This window comes from Tribolium castaneum, chromosome 6, assembly GCF_031307605.1.
Source record: "Tribolium castaneum strain GA2 chromosome 6, icTriCast1.1, whole genome shotgun sequence".
Classification (NCBI taxonomy): domain Eukaryota; kingdom Metazoa; phylum Arthropoda; class Insecta; order Coleoptera; family Tenebrionidae; genus Tribolium; species Tribolium castaneum.
In genome coordinates, this window is record NC_087399.1 from 6582797 (window position 1) to 6605751 (window position 22955).

The 22955-nt window shown below is 34.1% G+C and overlaps 1 protein-coding gene across 5 annotated transcripts in view; it reads right to left on the reverse strand.

The window, feature by feature from the left end:
• Positions 1-22955, reverse strand: part of spen (split ends) — a 39604-nt gene extending 16649 nt beyond the window's left edge. For 2 of the 5 annotated variants that reach the window (XM_008198541.3, XM_008198540.3), the window contains exons 1-2: positions 22551-22955; positions 791-1051 (exon numbers count right to left, since the gene is read on the reverse strand). In XM_008198541.3, the coding sequence (XP_008196763.1) occupies positions 791-1051; positions 22551-22633 (344 nt within the window). In that variant the 5' untranslated portion in view covers positions 22634-22955. Of the gene's footprint in view, positions 1-790; positions 1052-22550 lie in introns of those variants that run through there. The other 3 variants (XM_015982670.2, XM_015982671.2, XM_008198542.3) reach the window with 3 other exon arrangements.

The window sequence follows — 22955 nt, forward strand, 5'->3', positions numbered from 1 at the left end:
TTGTTGTCGGGAGAGCTTTTCGCATTTTCTCTTTGTCTATGCAAATAAATACAACGTGCAGTAGACAGTCGCACCTACGACACACCTTTCCTTCATCGAACCCTGAACATAATTGCGGCGAGGATTTATTAAAATTTATGTGGTACGCAATAGAGAGAAAAAAGCCACTCTAGTTTGGCGATTGTAATATTGATAAAAGCGAAATTACCCCGACGCCATTAATGCTTTTAATGCGGTTGATGTATAATTTAAAATGTGCATTAGGGGGAAAATCCACCGTGAATAGTTGATGGTATTAGCGCGTTGTTTTTTCATTAATAAATTATTTTACGAGCGACGCTCCCCAGACAATGGAATCATTGAAATAAAGTCTCTTTGTGTGTTTTTTAGTATATTCGATAATTTTCAACACGCATAATTATACGCAATAAATAATCCCATAATTATATAATTAAAACAACTCAAATTCAAATTCTTGCTCTGGGCTATTTTCGTCAGACGTTTTAATAAGCACTCGTCACAGCACTCGAATTTTAATTCGCATCCATTTTTTCCTCAACTCAACTATCAAAGGCTATTTCATTTGCATGGTTACATAAGCCTATTTTACACAGAAGAATAAACAAGAAATCCACATAGTGCTTGTAATATTTGCTCATTTGAATAGGGATTTTTGTTTTTATCTATTTTTTTTTTCAGATGTACAAGTTGTTTTTCGAATCTACTTCCACCAAAGAACAGAAAACGCCTGCACTCAATTAGTGGATCTTCAGTAGGATCGGGTACCCACCCATGGCCGTTGGGAAATCTGTTGCTACCCGGAGAGGTAGAATACGAGGAGGGCGTGTTCTGCGGTGAAGCAGCGGACGGAATGGCAGCAGGTTCGTAGTACTCCGTGGTCAGAGTTCTATCGTCGATTTTATGTTCGGCGTTGTGGGCTTTGGACGCACTTTTGATGTCCATGAACGCCACCGTACACGCCATCGCGCCCTCGCCCGCCTCCTCCTTGGCGCCCCTCGACAACAATTTGACACTCTGCACGCGGCCATACCTGAAACAACACAACGAAATTTATGCTAATTCAAATCGATTCGTAATGTGTTTTCAGTGTAATTAGACAAGCAATTATATTACACACGAAGGACGAACGTGACGAAAAATACAACAAGAGACTAGATAAATATTTGCATGTCATTAGAGGCACTCGAGCGTGGCAGAATGCCAAAGAAAATTTCAAAATTCGAATAACATTGCCCCGTATGCACCTGTTTTTCACTTATTAGCACTACCACCTCTATGTGAAGTTTTCAAAATCAAATGATATATTTTCCGGTTGAAACTCATAAATTACGCTAATAAAGGCCAAAGAATATAATTTTTTTTCTGCCAAAATTTTTGTCAAATAAATAGCGAAATTACACTATCATGTAATGAAATACTTAAATGGAACTAATATGAATATGAAGGTTTTAACGTGCTGGGCCTATGTCTGCTTTCAGTTTTTTGCTATCACGTATAGATTTTCAAGCGTTTTCATACTTTTTTCATCCAACAACTCACTTTGTTTACATAAATTTCCTCGGATAGGGCAAAAAAATCACAAAAGGAGATCGAAAATACCATAATTTTTGCTTTATTCTGTAGATTAATCTAAATTTTAAACCAGCAGCTCAGTAGTTTTACGTCGCAATTGACCTTTCTCGTCCGCCCATGTATAAAATAATGAAGAAAAAACAACAAGTACATCGAAAATTATATGGATATAAGCTGAAAACTCACTTATTTTGCAAAATCTCACTCTTAATAAGGCGAAAAATCACGTCACCACTTTAATAATGTTAAGTAATTATGTTACAAACGTAATTTGCGCGCAAAATTTTGCTCAAATAGACCGAAAAATTACCAGTGAAGATCGAAAATGGTGTAAGCACGTTTTTCAGCCAAAAATTCACAGATATCGCAAAAAAATTTACCTTTTGCGTGAGATTTAACTTTTTTTTGAGTAAGTAATTCAAGAATTTTCGAAATTTCGTCAAAAATAACACCGAATTAGCTCGAAATTAGCTTTCTTTTCGCTAGTTTAGCTCGCTTTACAACTGGGCGATAATCTCTTTATTACGTTGAAAATTCTGTTATTTTGAACTGACACTTATTTTCCGAAAATCTCCTTTACGAAGACAATTTTTTGATGGAGAGTTAACGTAGGTAAGTAGTTCGTCATTCATTATCATTGGAATTTATTAAATAATATTATTTTTTATTTTAGATTGGATTTAACTAGTGACTAGCAAAAACCTAATGTTGGCAACTTATACGTTGGCTAAAGAAGACGAAAACAGAAGCGATCGATCGTTGTTTTGTTTGTTTTATGGCAAGAAACCGAGTTGGACCCCATTCGTGTAAATCCCCTATTGTCATTAAAAGGAGGTTAGTGTCGAAAAATCGCGACGATGGCAGTTGCAGGGGCGCCAACAAAATTCGCATTACGTAAAAGTTTTCGGTAATGTTTTGGGAAGTAATCGATAGAACAGCACAACCGGGTCGACAGAGATAAGAATAATCCGACGTGTTTTTTCCATTCGCTCTAAATAACTTTGCCCTGCCACCGGGTGCTGAGTTGGCTGCGTTGGCTGGATTAGAGCGCAGGCGTGCCAACCGACCGCAAAACAAAACTGTTTGATGCAGCGACCGGGCCACCATTTCAGCTCGATTTCTCTTCAAACGGACAATACGCACTCTTGATAAGAGCCTTCTCCAAAAAAACATTTTTACAGGATTACAGTGAAGTGTTATTTTGTGTTTTTTTTTTCTCTTAAGCATGCTGGACATTAAGACTGGAGCGATTTTTAATAAAGACTATGACTATCAGAGTAGGCAGGGTGTGGCTATGTCACACCGATGTCTCGTTCGAGTGTAAAAATTGCAAATTTGGCAAAATAAGACTCACAAAGCACGGATTAGAGGATTTTTGGTGTATTTTAATTTCGATGTGAGTGGAAAATACGTGACGCGGATTTTGGGCCGAAGTAAGTTAGTAATAAAAAGTGAAAAAATGGACGTCTGGCAACGCCAACTTCGATTAAACGGATTGATGATAAGAGAAAAAACGAAAATTGTCGGTGGCTTGATCGATTTTTCCTAGGTCGGCCGTGCGAAGCGACAATAACGCTTCCAGAGCCCCAGATTTCCCTCACGTCTCGCTCCCCTCGACGCTGTTGCCACGTTTACGCACACTCCAGCTTTCCATTGGTATCATTGTATCATTCCAGTCGGACAAGTGTACAGTCGTGATGAAAAACATCAACTCACGGCCAATAGCGCGCCGCGCGATTGGATGGTATTATAGGACAGTCAGACAGAAAAGGTGTTTAGTTTCTTTTTCTCCGACGGTTCCGTTTTGTTCGTTTTGTAACACGAAAATAATCCACCCTCACAGGTGCAATACACCTGCCATTTTGTTTCCAAATTGAATCGATATCAAGACGGCCGTGCACTTATGTCAAAACAAAAGGCGATCGAAGATAATTCAATTATCGCAATCAAAACTGCTTTCTGTGAAACTGGACTCATATTACTACATCTTATAACTGGGTATGCTACTTTAGACAGGCCAAACAGTCGGCCAATTCGTTGGAAAGCCGCTCCACAGCCAGTCTTGCCGATTGCTCAGCTGGCCGATTGTGCGATGTTGCCTAAGTCGCAATGACGTCACGGCACTCTTGTTGATTTATAATGAGAAACAACAAAACCTGCCGCGTAGAGGTGTGTGCGTTACACCGAAACGAAGAAAATCGCACCGATGCCCAAGAAATCCTGTAATTCGGCGCGGATTTGCATAAATTTACATAATAGTTCCGATCTGACACGGTGATGAATTTCGGAAGATTGCGGAGGCGGACCGCGCTCACCTCTAATCTCGGACTCCAAAGATAAAAAGCAATGAGTTTGTGCAGGAAACCGACTATTCGAATGCTAAATTACGAAATTATGCAGCTAAGGGGGGCACACATAACTGGAATTTGCCAGTTGAGAGATGAAAGATAGCTTTATGGACGTGTAACACTTCCAACTGTAACCATACAACATCCAAATTTATTTACAATACGTTTCATAATTGGATAAACTGCGACTCGCATTCTTGGCGACTGAACAAATCTATTCACCTCTAATCTAGCTGACCTAAACTTTGGTTTGTTTGGAAAGAACCGACGCTGATTGGATGATATTTTGTGAGATTGAATCACGGCTAAATTGGTTCCATACATGCATTTTCTTATTCAATGTGGCCAATTAACTAACTGCTTTCAGAACTTTTTCGGCTAGTCATTACTGTTTTTTTGACCTTCATTATTGGGTTTTGTACATTTTTATCGACATTTACATAATTGTACGCAAAATGGTCGATAACACCAATTTTATCAACAAAGTCAAGGTTCCCTTCTATTAGTAAATTGGTCAATAGAGTTTTATTTTGCTCGGTTGGCAATATCTACAGTGCTGAAATGAGGCTAAATCAACGTTTAATAGTTTTCGCAGAATCTGCGTATGCAAATTTGCTTTTTTGGGTTGCTGTCACATCAACACGAAAGTTGGTTATGGCTCGTGATCGGAAAAAATGTACAACAAAAAAGTAATCTTCAGAAATCCATAATATCTGTTCAAAAAAATTGTGCTGACTTCTCGTAAAAATACAGAAAATTCAACCTACATGCATTACATACGTGGGAATACTTTTTTTAATTATGAAGCTGTTGAGTTTTGTAAAGATAGTACACAGTGTTCATAAACGAACGAATACAAGGTGTATTGTGAATGTGTCAGAAACATAGGTATGTCGTGCATAATGTAAATTTATCCTCCAGAAGGCTTTAGTTTTGGATTCCACATAATAATTTACATTGACAAAAATAATTTCACAGCCTTCTAGATGATAGAATTTCTCGATCGTATGTTACTGTAGAGTAAGCAGAAAAACATATCTAAAGTACTGAATAATGTCTTCAAATTCTCTATTATAGCAATAGATATAAGAATAAGTATTGTACTCCGTAGTGATGTGTTACGAGATGTAAGAGACTTTCAAATTAAGGATTTTTCACTGATCAAGACGGCCGGGACAACTAATTGACTGATACCGAAGACAACACAACCTACATGACAGGAAAACAACTTGTAATTTCATAAAAATAGCATTTAAATTACGTATAATGACCGTAAGTACGGTAAAATTAGACAGGTGTATGCGTCAAGAGACTTTGGTTGTGTTTACAACAAAAGAACATCGGAATTTCTTCAAGGCTAGAATAAAAATCGTAGTAATCAGAGTAGCTGGGCCCCTATTGTGATAACAAGTAGATGGTAGTTTCCCTATTAATTACCGGCATTCCCTTGTTTTTGAAAAATTTCACGGCATCTGTGGTGACATGTTGGAAGTTGTTCACACGGAACCAAAACAATTGAACGTTATTTCCACACCGAACGTCCTCAACTTTCCAAGGTTAAAAAACAAAATCGAAGCGGTAATTTCGTAGCAATACGAAATATGTAAAAAATGGAATTAATTCGTGGCCTGCTTGAATCTATCCGAAACACGATTGTTCATGGCCTACGTGACTTAGGTGAATGGACGTGGATGTTGGTGGCACTTGTTTTTGCAAGGCGCTCTACGTTGTCCAGTAATATGGCTGCTGACTCATCGCTATTACGCGATGTGAAAACATCGTCTCGGATACAAAACCGTATTGTTTGACAATAATCGAATCTAACGCCGCATGGAACATTCCTCTCGATATAAATATAGAAATAATCGTCGAGTTGTTTTTACGAAACGATGAAATCGGACGATCGAGGCGGCGTCGACCGTACAAGCGGCAACGTGGCAATTTCACCGACGAAAGTAGTTTTTGGGGTTGAATCGATTGGCGCCCGAAAAGGGGCATCGTTTGACGCCTTGGGGTGGTGATGTTGGTAACATTGCGTACCAGTCGACTAGACGACGACGATACAGGAAGTGAACCACAATGAACAGATGTGTTCAGCCGGTTGGAAAAAAAATATCACGAAAACAATGGGGAATTGTCAGTTTTCCTTGACCTCCCGTGATAATTTTTTGACAAAACGTCAGCACTGGATGCGCCTCAAGTAAACAAAAGCGCAGAACGCAACGCTATCGCGACGAAATAACAGTTTTTGTAAAAATTCGGACGAGTCATCGCATTGTCGCGAAATTAAAATTTTTAAATGTCAAACACTCGAACTGGCCTTGTCCTATGCATAATTGAGATTATTTTACCACTGGAAATACGAAAATTCACTGAAATTTGCATAACGACGCTCGAAAAAATACTTGAGTTAGTTTGGAATGGAAGAAAAGTTGTTGACGTTCCGTCAAAAGCCAACTTAATTCAATTAAACTTCTAAGGACTTGCTTTAAAAACTTGTTCCGAAAATGGAGACATCCTTATTTAGCCGGACCTCCAACAAAGTCTATTTCCTAAACCTTCAACAAAAAAATTTCAAGATTTCGACATCAAGACCAAAATTATAATTTATGACAAGAGATATCAAACATGGAAGCGGTTGTGGCAAGCAAAACGTGGGTTACCAGAATTCAAGACCTACATTTTTAATTTAAGTTGTAGATAATGATTATTACAAAAGCGCCTTGCAATAAAAAAGCGATTACGATTACTTTTATGAAACGTAGAAGGATTATTTAAGCCTTTTCGTCATAAAATATACATTTTACTACAATAACTTTTTGGCATAAAAACGAATAAGGACCGCATTTGGTGATTTCTTTTGCCAAATGAACAATTTGTAATAGTTTTTAATAAACTATTACAAATATATATTATTTAATAAATATATTTAATATATATTTAATAAATATATTTAATAAACTTGAGATTTAGACCCTGACCTTAGGGATACCCAAATTTGCCCTAAAGAAATTATGTAGGGCTTATGCACCTCCATAAAAGATAATGTACTTGAGACATGTGGAAGTGAAGTAGTATAGTCACAGATTCCCAGCAAAATAGATAGAATTATCGATGCGTGGTAACAAAAATAACTGAAGAAAAAAGAAAATGAATTAAATACAAACAGTATAAGCTGTAGATGCTCAAAATAGGATAGTAATAGGATGCAAAAAATATTTTTATTATTTCTTATGTCATTCTAAGACAAACAATACTTAAAAACTTGTGTTGTTTAAAAATATATAAAAAATTGTCGACTTATCAAAGTTCAACTGTAATCTATTTTATAACTGTGATAGACACAAAAATATGTAAAATCTTTATTTTAATCTCTTAACCTTTTCTCTTTTAACTCCTGCCTTTATAAGAACAGAACTTGTCAGAGAAAGTCTAAAACACCCCGTAAAACAGCAGGTGACTTGTCTTTTTAAGAAACATCGAAAAATGGAAATTGTGCTATTTGTAATGGATAGAAGTTGGCTAAAGAAAGTTTGCATATTTTAGCTTTCGGTAAAGAGAAGAACTGACTTTTTTAAACCAATGTTACGTTCGTTTAAGTTATTTTAGTAGTTAAACTCTAAAATAAAATTAGTAACATTCAGAACAATCTGATTTCGTTTAACAATAATTAAAGATTTCGTGTGAACTGTGAGTGGATTCGAAGTTTTAAAAAAGATCCTTCACTGAAGACAAATTTCTTTGTGGGTTCGTCTTACTATTTGCTCAGGTTAGTCACTAAGCCAACTGCATTACCCTCTCAATTTGCATGTCTCATTATCTCATAAAACCTCTCAGACCCTGAACAGAAATAGCTCAATCAAGCAAAATAATCACACACGTGTAGTCGCTTGTCTAAACAAATCGAAAAGTTTATTTGGCACCTGTACATCGTCTTGAATAATAAAATTTTGTGGTTCTAGAACCGTTTCAATTAAACCAACCACAGGAATAATTAATTTGAGATCAACGCACTCTCGCATTACAGAAATTTTGAAATACGGAAATGAAGTAACAAGTATCATTATTATTTATTATGATACCATGGTTGTTTGAAAATAAACCAAATGTCCCACTTCTATTCACCCGTCAATGTCAATACGAATGCATATAATGATACATTTATACGAAGCTATTTTATACAAAAATCAATTTTTAGGTCACCTTTCAAGCATTAATAAACAATCAGGCACTGAAATCAATAATAAAATTGAGGAGAGGGACGTGCCGCGCCTGATTTATTATTTAAAATGTGAGAAAAAATTATTTAACCAAGCCAAAGCCTAGAATTGAATACTCGTCACCTGGAGAGTTAATGATTAATAATTGATTTTTTAACGTGCCTGCTGTTTGCTTGATGGTCTCCCAGGGGGAAAATAAATTGCATACCGGGAGCAAATGCATTTGTTATCTAAACAATTTTCTAAAATATCCTGCGTAAAAAATGTGTTGTTTATAAATCAACATAGCGATGAAATTACCACTCATTAACATTTTATCAAGGTCGTCACATGTTTTTTACACCGATGGTCAAATTGCCACCAACGAAAAAATACAGTGTCACACAGTTTTATTAGGAAATGATGGATAATAAATATTCATTACGCAACGTTGGCAATACATAATTTTCACACCAGATGAATCTCAAAAAAAAGAATGAAGCAAGCCGTGCTACTTTCATTCGAAGGAAGTGCTCTAAAATGCAATTTGCGCAAGAAAATTTGTTCAAAAATGGTTACAGCCGCGCCTCTAACCGCGTACATTAATCCGCCAGGTGAGAACTACCAACCAATGGCCAAATTGTTTTTCGTTTTTCTCCGAAAAATGCAAAAATACCCACAAAATTACCTTTTTTTTTTCATAACTTCATAACTTTTTTTTTCTTATTATATCGTATGTTTGTATTTTTCTTTCTTATAGTTTATATTTAATATTTTGTTTATACTGTTTTTTAATTATTTGGTAATTTCTATTATTGCCTTGTATTATTTTTATTATCGTATTTGTCCTGTTATTGGAATTTTGTATTTCTGTTGGACAATAAAGCATTTATTTATTTATTTATTTAATTGTTAAAAGTTTTTATAGAAACCACAATATGTAGTATAGTATATACAAGACGATAAAGAAATTGTTTCATAAAGAGATCAACAATCTTTATGGTCGTGTATAATACATTTTTTCTATATCACAACTTCAAGTGTAAGAGAAAAAAGTTATTGCTATTGTAAATTTAATTGAATAAAATAAATTTAAAACATTGTATATTTCCTTGCGGTTAAAGTGCTATTTTGTCTACTGAAAAGAGTTGATAAAGAACTTATGATATAACTTTTTTTTTTTTTAGGAAAAAGCATTGAGGCAGTGCCACCTTGACGTTTCGTAAATGCCACAGTTGACAACTAGGTCAATAATAATAAACTTTCGGCCCCTGGATAAAATTTCGTCCGGGTTTGAGAAGGATGGTTGTTTGGTGGGTGAGAGATGGCAAATCGTGCGATTTCGCTTCTGACGAATGATGAATTTCCCCTTCCAAATGCGGGTGGCTGATCGATAGGCGACGTTGCCGGGTCGAGCTCCGAGTTTTGCACACACCGTGCAATGTTGCCGATGTGAGGGCACTTCTTTCGACCGGGAAATGAGGAGGAGAATTCCGGAGCGCGAAGGAGCTGCGGAATAGTACGGGGCATGTTTGCAACGTGCGGCAACACCGGAATTTACACAATCAATGAGAACGGGATTTTTCGATACGCAACAGCTGAAAATGAGGAAACGAACGAGAGAAAATGCCGGCCGGGCGACGGCAGGTGGATTGTTTTGTAACCAAATGACCAGAGAAATGGAAATTTTGTTCCGTCAAGGTGGCATTTATTCACGTCCAGTTGCTAGGTAACAATAAATTCAATTTTTAGCGATACAATTAACTGTTACTTTGGCAACAACAGTGTCTTTCTCAATTTTGTTTTTTCCACCGACTTCTTTAAATTCAAATGGGAGTGTTTTCAAGAGTGAATAGCTCGGAGATCGGTTTTTCTGCTCACGTAACGGTTCAAATATTGGCTGAAATAATTATTTATCACAAAAACTGGCAATCGAATATTTAAATTTGAGTTCAGGTTCAATGTAATGCCCATAAAATTCAAAGTATGAGTTAATTTGTGGCCTTTTCGTTTATTTTATGCTATTTGAGAATAATACGAGTACAATGGTGTATTACAAGTGTCGTATTCTTGTGACTTAATGAAGATTAATTAACAAACTAATTAGTGGCTCGAGCCGATAGCTACGTTGTCAATATTCCAAGTTTTGGCAAGAACTAGTTTAGATGTGAGAGATAAGGAAGCTGCTATGAGACATATTTTCTTGGCTGAATTGGTAAACAATTTTTTTCCTAGTGATTGAAATACAGGGTCGAGACAAAATTAAATATTTGTGGGACGACATTTCAATAATGCACTTATTTCGACAATTCTGCAATTTTTTTCAGAATTGATTTCAACGAAGCAACAATTGGTAATTCGCTAATAATATGAAATTAGTTAAAACTGAATATTCATAGAACTATTTAAAAAAAATCCCTTGAACAAACAAAACTAACATTTCTCGTCTTTTGTAAACTTAACTATAATTTCTTAGTTATTTCATTTTCGATATCAAAGTGCCTGTCTGTTCTGAACCAAGTTTCATTTAAATAATGTTTAATTTAGAAAAACTGCGACCACAATTATTTAACCCAAGTTATTAAACTAGTCGAAAAAAGCTAGGGATGTTGGTATTTTAACATATTCAACTTCATTCACAGATTATACGCTTGTAAGAGTGATAATTTTTACTATGGGATGTAAAACCAGTACGATTAACGATAAATTACGTAAGTATGCAAAGTTTCAATTCATTCGGACAACAGAAATCCTCAAATTTTGCTGAAACAGACAGACAGAAAACAAAGCAAGTTACATAAAGGTTAAAAAAACTTCACAGAAAAACACAAATGGTAGTAGTTTAGGGTTTTCTTTCCCAAAAAGTCTTTCTAGGTCTTCGTTCTTTTTATTTACGATTTTGTCTCAACAACAAACGTAAACAAATCAACTGAATTCGACAATATTATACTAATTATGTCTATTCCTCTTTAATTATCAATCCAAATGCATATTTACAATAAAATCGCATTTTTTCCGAAAGTCAATGCACACTTTTAATTTCCAACAAATTAATTTCCCGGAGTTCTTCAACAGCTTCTGTGACCATTGGAAACTTTTATAACAACCGGCTAAATACATTTTTACAAAAAAAAATATACTTGAACAAATAAGCGAATAAACAATTTTTTAAATATAGCTCTCAACCAAATAATTTTCCTGTGAGAAATTTTATAAGATAAAAATATACTTGACTCAAGGAAACAAACAAGCTTGTTGTGAATTTAAAGAAGTTTGTCTTTCTTTATCAGAAGAATATTTAATTATAATAAAAATCAGCAAATACATGACCGGGAACAACAACCAATTTAATTTGTGTATTAAATTAATTTTGGTGTAAATGTAAACGAAAAATTCTCTCTAGAAATTTCAATTAAAACAACCAAATGATAGTTTCGTTTTCATGTTCCTTGAGATTTTTTTATCTCTGTCCTGCCAAAGTCTAAATCAATTAATTCACGTTCATGAATGTGCAGGTCATGGCATCATTACGTAACCCGATCTTATTTCATTTATTAGCGTAACCAAACTAACTGTCACCCAACCCAAGAAACTCGTCATTAATTACCAAGTCCAAACTCGAGGCCCAAAAGTTGGCAAACTTTGGCCTAATGGATAATGCGGTCGTTTGTACCATATTTCACCCCTCGACAAAAACTTCGACCCTCTTAGACAATTTATTACGATTCATTATTATTATATATCTCTGCCAACACAAAACCTTCTGATTTTGCCAAGATTTTCACAAACCCAGAGGGTTTCACCAGGACAATAAGCACACACGTCAGACTTTCACTTTTACCGCGACAGATGTGCCATTACTGGCGGTATGTTGTACCAACGGCATGTCAAAAATAAAGTCCCAAATAATGCAATTCTAAACACAAGAAACTTGAATTGTTAGACAAGACTAGGCTTTATTCTTTGTAATAGGCACACGCAACTTTCACCAATTTTGTGTGTGTAAATGATATCGTGCGGAAAACAACGCTGCATTTCTAGAAATTGTCAAAGGAAAAGAGATTAAACTGTTGGCGGTTTTGCGGACAAAAAATCGTTCTTAATTTGAAGAAATCCAAAGAAAAGAAATCACCGCAATTATATCAACTATTTTTTAACTTCTGTTGTGCTTTCAAGACACATGACAAGATTCTAGGCTAGAAGGTACTTATAGGTTCAAAATTGCAATCAAAAGGTCAAACACAGCTATTTTTTAGGAATAATCTGTTATTATTATAACACTGATCTCAAGCGATACATTTAATAGGCAATGTTGCCAAATTCAGGTTTCGTGGACTACTTGACGACAAAAATCACATGAGTTAATTACTATTCAATGTTACCAACTTAATTTCAAATTCAATTTTCATTCATTGGCCGAACCAAAACAATTATTTTGGAATGTTCAAAAACAATTGTCATAGACAATTCAATTTGAATTTAAAAATTCATTAGAAAAAATAAATTGGCGCAGTCAGTAGGGTTTTCATCAAAGTTCGTAAAGGAATTTTGCAGACTGTGTCGTCTTTCTTGATATTTAAATTTATTTCTAGCGGTTGAATAAATTCGCCATTCATGGCCGGAATGGGACGAATTTGTTTTGTCTCAAACATATGCCTCCAAGGTCGCTCACTATTTACCGATTTATGGCATCAAAATTTCATTAAACTCGCATTTGCCTTGCAAAAAAGTAGCATTAATTTGAGTGTTTGCGTGATTCCTTGCGGGCAAATCGCAAGATCAAGGTTACATGATGTGTATTTTTTAAAAAGGGTGGTTAAATTCGGGTCACAGAATTGATTGTCGTATGATAAGTTACCGTTAGGTAAACAACAACGTAACGGTTGTGTTGCTTATTCTTATTTTTACTACGATCAAGTGGAATTTTGTAATTTTGAACTTCCGTACACGTCTGTCAAAAGTTCCGACCGACGAGGGGATATACCAGATGACGGGCCGAGAGACGTAATCGATAAACCAACACATAAACCGAAGAGACGACTGAAATACAACTTTGGTCGTTAACATTTTACGCAACCATAAAGATGGGATTATAAAGGCGGTGAATGCCACTGGGGCTCGACGTCGGCCCGGAATAGCACAAAGTATCCAATTGTTTATTAAAAATAATCAGGAAGTGGAAGAGTCAAAATCTAGAAGAAAAAAATTAGATTCACGAGTCGAAAAAGAAAAAATTCAGTCATTTTTGAATTACTTAATTAGGGTTCCACGTTCTGGCTTAAGAAAATCTCGCAAAAAAACTCATAAAACGTGTTAAAGGTTCGAAATTCCACAATGTTTTTCCTTATTTTTTGGACTTTACGAACCAAATTAAAATTGCTTTACGAGTATTTCTATTAATTTTGCCAAAAATTTCAAAAAACAATTTCAAAATAAAAAACATGTCGTTAAATTTATAATCCAATTTATGGGTTTTCGGTCGGATTTAGCGAAACATTAAATTGGAAATCACGTTCTTTCTCCCTATAGCAGTTTTCAATTGATAGCTCGTACAAAATCAAAACTAAGGTTTACTAAGAAGTCAGAAGGGCAGCATAATAATTAATAAATAAAATGACACTAACATGAAGAATTAGTAATGATATTTGTATAAATGATATTATCAAAAAAAAATGGGGAAAATAGTGAGATTTCTGCTGAGAATTTAAATAGCTACAACATTTTCGAAAAAGAAATGTAAAAATAACGTGTATAAGTTCGAAAAATCTTTGTTTAAAAACAGCAAGTGAAGCATTAGAACTCATTTAAATTTTTTATTTTGGTCCGTTTTTGACGAAATTTCACTAAACAATATGTTTTTTCTGGAAAAATGGAGTAAATAGCGTTTAATAAAAAATTATATAATTTTTGAACCAATTCGCTTATTCGGCTAATTTTTGACGAAATTTATCAAAATAATTGCGTTTTTGATTTGAACAACGTACTAAATCGTCTTAAAAATGAAAAAATCTCCTCGTTTTTGGTTTTAATTTAATGATTTCACATTCAGGCTTTAAAAAAATCATACTCAAAACGTGTTTAAAAAATCGAAACAAAAATACGTCTTCGACCAAATTCTATGACTTTTTTGGTATTTCTGGGCGCAATAATGCAAAAGAAGCGAGTTTTTAGATCGAAAAGCCAAAAAACACTCGAAAAATAACTCAATTTTCGACTCAATATGACAATTTTTCGTATCATTTTTACGAATCTTCACGAAATGATTGCCTTTCAAAATTAAAAAAAAAGTGCTAACCAATAAAACGCAAAACTGGTAAAATAGTATCATTTTCGACCCAATTTAGTAAATTTTCATCTGACTCTTGCAAAATTTCGCAGAAAAACAGACGAAAAAATACAAAAATGGCCTATTTTTATATTAATGTTATGTTTGTTTTAGCGTTTTGTGTGCAATTTTTATCCAATTGTAGGAGTTTTCCGAAAAATTTGTCAATACAACATTAAAAAAATGCAATAGCGATTTAGATCCTGACTTGGGCTAGACTTTCCTTCATAAAAATAGATGAAATGATGCATCGTATAAATAAATATTTACGCTAAACTTTCTTGTTACGAAACCTTCTCGTGAAAAGCAACGAATTGGTTAGAATCAATGAATTATTTCTACAGGTGGATGACCCCGACCATTTTTTTTTAAATTCGAGGTGCGAAAATTGCGAAAATTCATAAATAAATTGCAAAATTTTGTGCCAACTAGAACTGACACGTAAAAAACAATTTATAAATAGAATTCCATGAAATCGAATCGAAAATAATTAGGACTAAACGCATTATAATGAGCGATTGTGCCATTGATAACCAAGCACCGATTAAATATTCATGTCCATTATAGTGAAAATGAGAATAATTCCCATTTCTTGAACCAAGTGCCAACTGCAGGAACCGCTGAGCCCCAAGTTGGCAACACTGCACCAGATAACCTTACTCCAATTTACATCCATGCATGACTTGCCGCAATAATGAGTTCTTTATACAAAATAGTACTTCTTTGTATTGTTTTTTACCACAATGTTGATTTTTATCGGACAAGAGACATAACGAGTGCATTGTATCTCTTCAAAATCAACCTGTCTGTAAATAAAACAAACGCCACCCTCCCTCCCGGCGCCATTACGCATTTTTCATCGATATTTACAAAGTTGGCTAGAAAACAAACAAAAAACGTTGGCAACTTCGATGTCTAGTTGGTATTTTATATATGGTGACGTCACACGACCTGGCACAGCTGCTTACATAACTGCTACGTTGTCGCATCGATGCAACGTTGCCAAGTCGGGCCCTATCGTCCGAGACGATGGTTCGGTTCAGGTGTTGGACGATGAGAAAAATAAATAACTGACACGAAATAAATCAGACAATTAATGGAAATAATAGAAAGCAAAATGTCGCAGGAACGCCAACTTGGATTTACACCTACTTAAGCGATTTAGAAATTCTATTGTTAATTGACGGATTTATGTTGTTTCATAAATATGGCGTATGCAATATGCTACTGCTATTTCAATACTTCTTTTCTTGCATAATAGGATGTGATCGATTATAATACGTAAGCGGAAAAGATTTAAATTTGTTTGGAACCGAGTTGGCCTAGACTTAACCTTTGACATGACGAAACGACAGATTTGGGCGACTATTTTTATTTGTGACAAAACGAGAAACCGTTACGTTCAACTATAATTAAATACACGAAAGAAAAGAATGGCAAATGTTATGTATGGGGAATGAATAATTATTTTTAATGACATTCCGAGGTATTTATGGAGATTGTTTCAGTGCAGTTTTCTGCGAAACACCCTGTATACCAACAAAAAACTAATAATGATGAAAATCAAAAATTAAACGTAATCACCTTGAAAGCTGGTCTTAAAAAAATACAGGGTTAGTCTTCTAAAAGTATTTTCTCAAAAACTATCATGATCAGCCGCCTTTGCCATTTTCATAAATAATATGGTAATTAATCAATAAAATTAAAAATATTAATTCAAAACTTATGATTTCTTGTGTCATTCTATGGAACAAACTAAGTTTAGATGTTTTGTGTCAAAAATACGTAAAAAATTGTTGCTAGCCCAAAATTACGTTTGTTTGACCATTGTTTCTTGTAGAATAACACAAATATAATTTTTTGTAGAAAAAAATCAGAAAAAACACATACATGGAGAAAAATATTAAGTAACGCTGAATTTTGTGTGATTAATATGCTTTTAACAGTATTTAAAGAAAGAAAAAATAAAACCACTAAAAATACAGTGAATACGTTTTTTTTTTCATGTGTGTTGCTGCAGTTATTATTCCGATTTATTACTTTTTTCTTGAAAATGATAAATAATCGCAACTCAAAGTTGTTTTCGATTAATAGTTACAAACAATTCGCTAAAAGCTTTTCGAGAGTAAACAAAGGCAAATCTAGGAAAAATTGTTTGTCTTTAAACTTTGTAAGAGAATAGCATATGTATTTTAGGCGATTTTTCGTAGCTTTTTGTTGATTGAGCAACAAATTTCGCAATTCTTGATGTATAAGACTCGGGCGTGATTTATTAGCACAACAATCATGCGTCACTTGCATGTTGAATCGAATTTATGTTGGGTGAAGTTTCGAGGCTCGGTCTCGACCAAAATAGAAATAGAGGAGCGACCGGATTTATTCGACTTAATTTCACCAAAAGACGTTTGTTTGACGAAAACTGTAAAATATAAAGCAACTTAAAGTAGTATTGCAAATTGTTACGACTGTAGGAAGTGTTTACTCGCTAGTATTTCTGTAATTAGAATAATTATTTATGAAATATGATAAATATTGACATTTCCCAGATTATGCGTAACTGTATTTGTTGGTAATTTTGCGTTTTATTACTTACATTCCAAATACAGCGAGATAATTGATTAGTTCGCTAAATACGGTTCTGGATTTTATTCTCACATTTTTGTATTTGAAACCAAAATAAACTGTAAATTCTCAGCAACATAAATCACAATTAAAATTATTTAACTCGGTTCATAGTACAATTAAACACTAATTAATAAATTGACATTAGACACGTAACCCAAAAGAGCAAAGGTTTATGTACAGTGTACTAAAAATAATAAGAAAAAAAAATAAATCACCAATTCGAAACTAAATGTATTAATAGATTACAAACTTAGTTTTATGAAAATAAATTGTTTTCTTAATTTACACAAAATGTAATTTTCCAAAAAAATCAATCATGTTCAAAAAAACATTATTATTTTTCTAAATGCTACATATTGACATTTATGATCACAATTTAATTTTTTAAATGTCAACATTTTTGTTCACTGTTTTAAATAATCTTTGTCTTTCTGGTAAAAAAATGAAATAAAAAATAATTAAATATTACTTAATTTAATTGAATTATTTTAAAGTGGTAACTGGTTTTTATATATTTTTTGTGTAATTACTTATTAGCTTAAAAACACTTAATATGACACCTAAAACAAAAAATAAACAAAAAACAATCACGCCATATAAAATAAAACAATAACGAAAAGATAAATACCCTCAATAGTATTACAACTTTTTTATTTTATTTTATTCTTTTTTTATCTTTTATACTTACCACTAAAACACTAATCGAAAATGTCAATTGACATTTAAAAAAGCTAAAAATGATGTCTTTACTTAAAAACGAATGACGGTAGTCATTATGGTGTCAAAATGTAGGATAAGGCCCAATTTTTGGAAACATATTTAAGGGAGAGATAAACTTAAACCGCAGTTAAAAATCAACTTAAAAAATCAGGGCTTAAAAAACTAAATCGACCCCTACGAGTATTTTTTTGAATAATGAAAAATATGCGTTACTTTTGGTTCAGTCTGTATAACATATCCGTAATCTTATCTTTCCTCACGACAGCAAGTCGATTTTTAAAAGTCATCCAATTGAAATTATAAGAAAAACAAAGCCAGAAAATCGTATACGTTTGTTATTTCAATTGGCAACATTGAAAAAATTAACCGAAGAAATGACAATTAACAGGACACAATGTTTATGCAACTCACAGGCCACTTCGATCGGCAATTAATTGAACGCATGATAGAAGCCATAAAACGCGCCAAATAAATATTTTTCTGTTTCTATTTACTCTCCTCTCCGTCTCCATCATCCGATAAAAGTAATCGCAAACTGAGTCAGTGTTAGATAAAAATTATGGCAAATTTTTACGAGCCTTTAAAACACCTATAAAACAAGTAAATCGCAATTTCCGGTGCTTCTGATGTGGGCGTCGTCGAACGTAATTTTTTCAAATTTAGATTGATATGTTGTGTCAACACATCTGAGCAAAGTGTTACAAAATGGACGTCGTGTTGCGACAGCCGGACCATTAATTTTTAATTTCGAGATAAATCGAACTGTGATGTGCGCTTTGGGCTTGCAAAATTGACCTTGAAAAAACGTTTTCAAATTGATGCAACGCGATCGTGTCGAAATGCAGAAATTTCGCTTTGCCGTGCGTAAAAATGCTGGATACTTTTATGAAAGGTGAACGCTCTGTGCGACTTTTGCAATAACAATTTCTAGTTAAAAATACACAACTGTTTCAACATATTATAGTAATTCTGTAAACTAATATGGTTGTGCCAGAGGTGCACGAGGGCGAGGCTAATACTAATTTTTGTGCTAACAAGGCAAAAGTTGGTTTTTGGACGAAAAGAAACTCCAGTTTGGTATTCGAAATTAACCTTTGACGGGTGAAAGTTTACTTGATTGTGAACTTTAACTGATCTTTGGGTTTTGTCTCTAAATGCTAAATCGAGGCAAATCTCAATTAATTAACTTGGGTTAATAATTTTTGAGTCGCCCTGTAGTTGTGTTTTATTTTTCATAGGCAGGAAACCAGATGCTGTCACAGTCTGGTTGCATGTCAGTTTTCGACGTGGCGTTAATCTCGACAAGGCGTGTATTTTTAACCTGAATAACATTGCAACACATTAGGAGACCTGCATTAATAAGAAGAACAAGCTGCATTACCATTTCTGTTGCTGCATCTGTGTATCAATTTGTATGTGTCTTTGGTTGCAAAGAATTGTGCAGCATTAGAAATAGAATTAAACGAACATAATAAGGTTCATTTTTTCTGGGTGTCTAAGGAAATGATTTATTGCCTCTCAGATATCCATTTTTGTTGTTCATGCGATTTATAACGTTTTATCTATCACACTTTCTATTTACATGAGTTTATCTTGTGAATGAATTTCACCTTTTTATGTCTGTAAAAGCAGGTAAATTCCGAGAATTCGGAAGTTGAGCAGACATTCGTTGTCGGTGTTTTTTATGTTTCTGAAGAGAGAAAAAATATTCCACCGACTGCAATTTTACAAACAACAAAACTTGATACAAGTGCAAGAAATTTGATCTGTTTTCAGGAAAATTGAGATCTTGATTGAAACTTGATCCCAATCACAGAAAGTTCAAAATGTGTACAATTTTATCTTTGGGTCAATTATTCTCTCAAACTTCATAAAATGCTCCAAATTTTTTAGAGAAAATCGGTGCAACTATTATGTGGTGCTATTCATAAAAAAGGTGTACATTTATCGTTGCTAAGTTGGAAAAATGGTCTATAAGGGCACATTATTTTTGTTTTTTTTTAAATACATGAAGTCCAATTATCAGCAAGGTTTTAGTTAATAAGAACAGCAATTGAAAAATAGGTTCATAACATAATAATTTAGCCAAGACTCTTCCTTGCATGACTACTTGTATGCTTTATTTGCGAACAAGACTGTACCTATATCCACGAAAACAGATTATTTTTCCTACAAATTACTGGAATAAATAAACAAAAATAAACATGTTCAACTTCAATTTTGTAATAGGTATTTGGTAATTGTTCTGTTCATTTAAATAAAAACTGTTTTATGCAAACAGTTACGAAAAACCGTATTTTCGCAGCGGTACTAATGATCACTTGTACAGAAAATTGAGCATTTTCAAAAGAATTATATAACTGTGACTAAAACCAACGAAAATCTCGACAAAACTTTTATGATTAATTAGTTAATTACACTACTTGTGTTACTTTGATAACTAGATACAAAATATTAAAAAAAACACCTAGGTTTCAAAATTAAAAAGATTTTGAGTTGGTTTAGATGAGATAAAATAAAGCAAAATAAAGTATCCTTATTTCTTCAAAACCATATTTTGTTTGATTTTTTTTACCAAACAATGGCTATTTATTAACGTACGTACTGGAATTTTAAAAAATAAAACCAGTTTTATAAATTGTCAATTCTGAAAAAGTCTTAATTTTACTTAATTTTTTGAATTTTATGGTAGGTGTTAGTTGAATTCAAAAACTTAACGATTGTCTTTCATTGGAACAAAAAAAATTAAATAACAAAATTAAAGTCGCCAACAACACCACAAAAAGGCACTTGTCTCAGATGTAAGTTGAGAAAAGCGACAAAAATTTAAAAAATTTATTTTTCATCAAATTCAGTTTTTAGATCCACACGTAAATAGACGGTCAAAAAAATGCAAGCATAACACCTTTTGTGTGAAAAATGCCTCAATAAAACACTTTAGGTATAATTGCTTTAACATTTTTGAAAAAAAAAAATTCAACCCTAATCTCCTTTTTTTAGGTATTTAACAAACACCCATGATACAAAGAAATCTATCTTAAGGACACCTCCTATAACCGGACCCCTCTGACAAACGGACATTTTTGATGGCTCCGTCTTGTACTTTATTTTTTCATTTTAAATGGTATTGTTTTTGTTTTAGGTGGACTTTCCAATAAACGGACGCGGACAATGCAACTCGGATCCATAGAAACATAATCTCGCCCTTAAGCGGACATCTTGTCGTACGCGCGTGTTATTAACAGTTATTATGATAATAAGTGAAAAAAATCGGGGAATCACATAAGCGAGGACATGTTTTATTCAGATTCAGACCTCATAAGAAGTTAAAGTTTATTAAGTGTATTATTTATTGCACACTAAGTCTTGTGGTCTCTGAACGCATTCGTTAGTATATTATTTCATTCCTTTTAGAAGTACAACATTATCACAGCAAATAAAAGTAAAAAAGCGTAGGAAACGTTTGTGAAAAGCAAAGTTTTTTTTGAACACTAAAATTAAGATCAATCAATTAAGAGCGCGTAATAAGAATATTCGGGATGGAAACTAAACTTTTTAAGACGGCTAGCAAAGTTGAATTTGTCACGATGTAAGTTTTAAGTGCATTTCTGACGAATCTGCGAGTGTTGATAACAAGATATAGTTAATTTAACAAAATATATTTCTTCTAAGAAGTAGTTGAAAAGTATTACACCAAATAGTATCATGCTACTACCTCTTTAACAAATTCTTTTAGTTCGTATCTATGTATAAATCATTATCGGTGTCCGCTTATAGGAGATTTCACTGTAAGATAATTTTTAGCAAATCATTACAAGTTGTATCCAAATTTCAAGAATGATCTTTTTATGGTTTGTGCTTTCAGGCATTTCGTTTCCAAATTTCCAAAAAGTGATTGCGATGCCGGATTTGTCTCCATTTTTGGATAATCACCTCCAAATTTTTGATGGCTTTTCAATGAAATTCAAATTCTCATCATTTCTGTGCAAAAAAAATAGACTTTGACGTGGTACAAACACTGTACACATTATTTTTTTGTAATGTTTCCAATCCTCCACTTGAAGAGTTTACCAATTTTAGCACTAGTTACATACACAATTTTTTCAACTCCTGACGTTTCTTAATGCACTTGAGACGTAAAACCAGTATTTAATTCCAATTGTTGGAATAAGACGACATTGAGACGGTAATAATCCCTTTCGCGTCTGCCCGTTCGAGGGGAAGAAAAAATGCATAATAATAGTAATAAGAGTGATAATAATAATCGATTTCCGCTTGGTTTTCGAATGTTCAGAGATGCAAAAGTTAACAGTTAACAAGTTAACTCCAGCTTCGTGTGTACCGTTGGCCCCAAACCAGTTGGTGCAGGTACAAAACTGTAGGAATTTATAGTTTTACAATCCATAGTTCCAAAATCGAATCTCGTTCCACGTTAACTATTAATAACTTTGAAGATAACTATAATCTCGTGTTGAAGGTTAGCAGTAATATCCAAATTACACCCGAGTCCAGCACGTGTTTAATGAAAATAATAGCGCAGTTGCACAATTATGCGAATACCGAAAATTGTGAGCAAGTGTGGCCAACTTGACCCAACGAATACGGCAAGGAAGTGACCTTCATGCGAACAATTTGCGCCTAACTTTGGGCAACGTTTCGGTACTTTCTCGGGCTGCATTACGCATACGGGGGTCCGGAGCCACCCCAAACCGCCATTTTTCATGGCCTACGCTTATTTACCGTTTGAAATGTTCTCGTATGCGGTCTTCTCGTATGTTATCGGGCAAATTTCCTACCCACAAATGTCTAGTCTCTCTGACCATTTTGCCCTAAACACCACATTGAGGAATTGTTGTTTTTTGGCGCACGGACACTATTTCACAAAAAAACAACACAGCCGTTTTAACTTCATGGTTGGTCGCACTGCAAAAACAAAACACTGCCGCCGTCTCGTACCCACACAATCACATCTTGCACCACTGAATTTTTTTAAGGGAAAATTCACTAAACACTGTGCGAGCGACTTCACCTCATATTTTCGCTCTACACAACATACTGGGCTCCCAGAGCTCGAATGCTGCTCGCTCCGCCTCTCAAGCGAACCTAGTGCCAACCTACGCCGCGAAAACACCCCAGCTAGCGTGC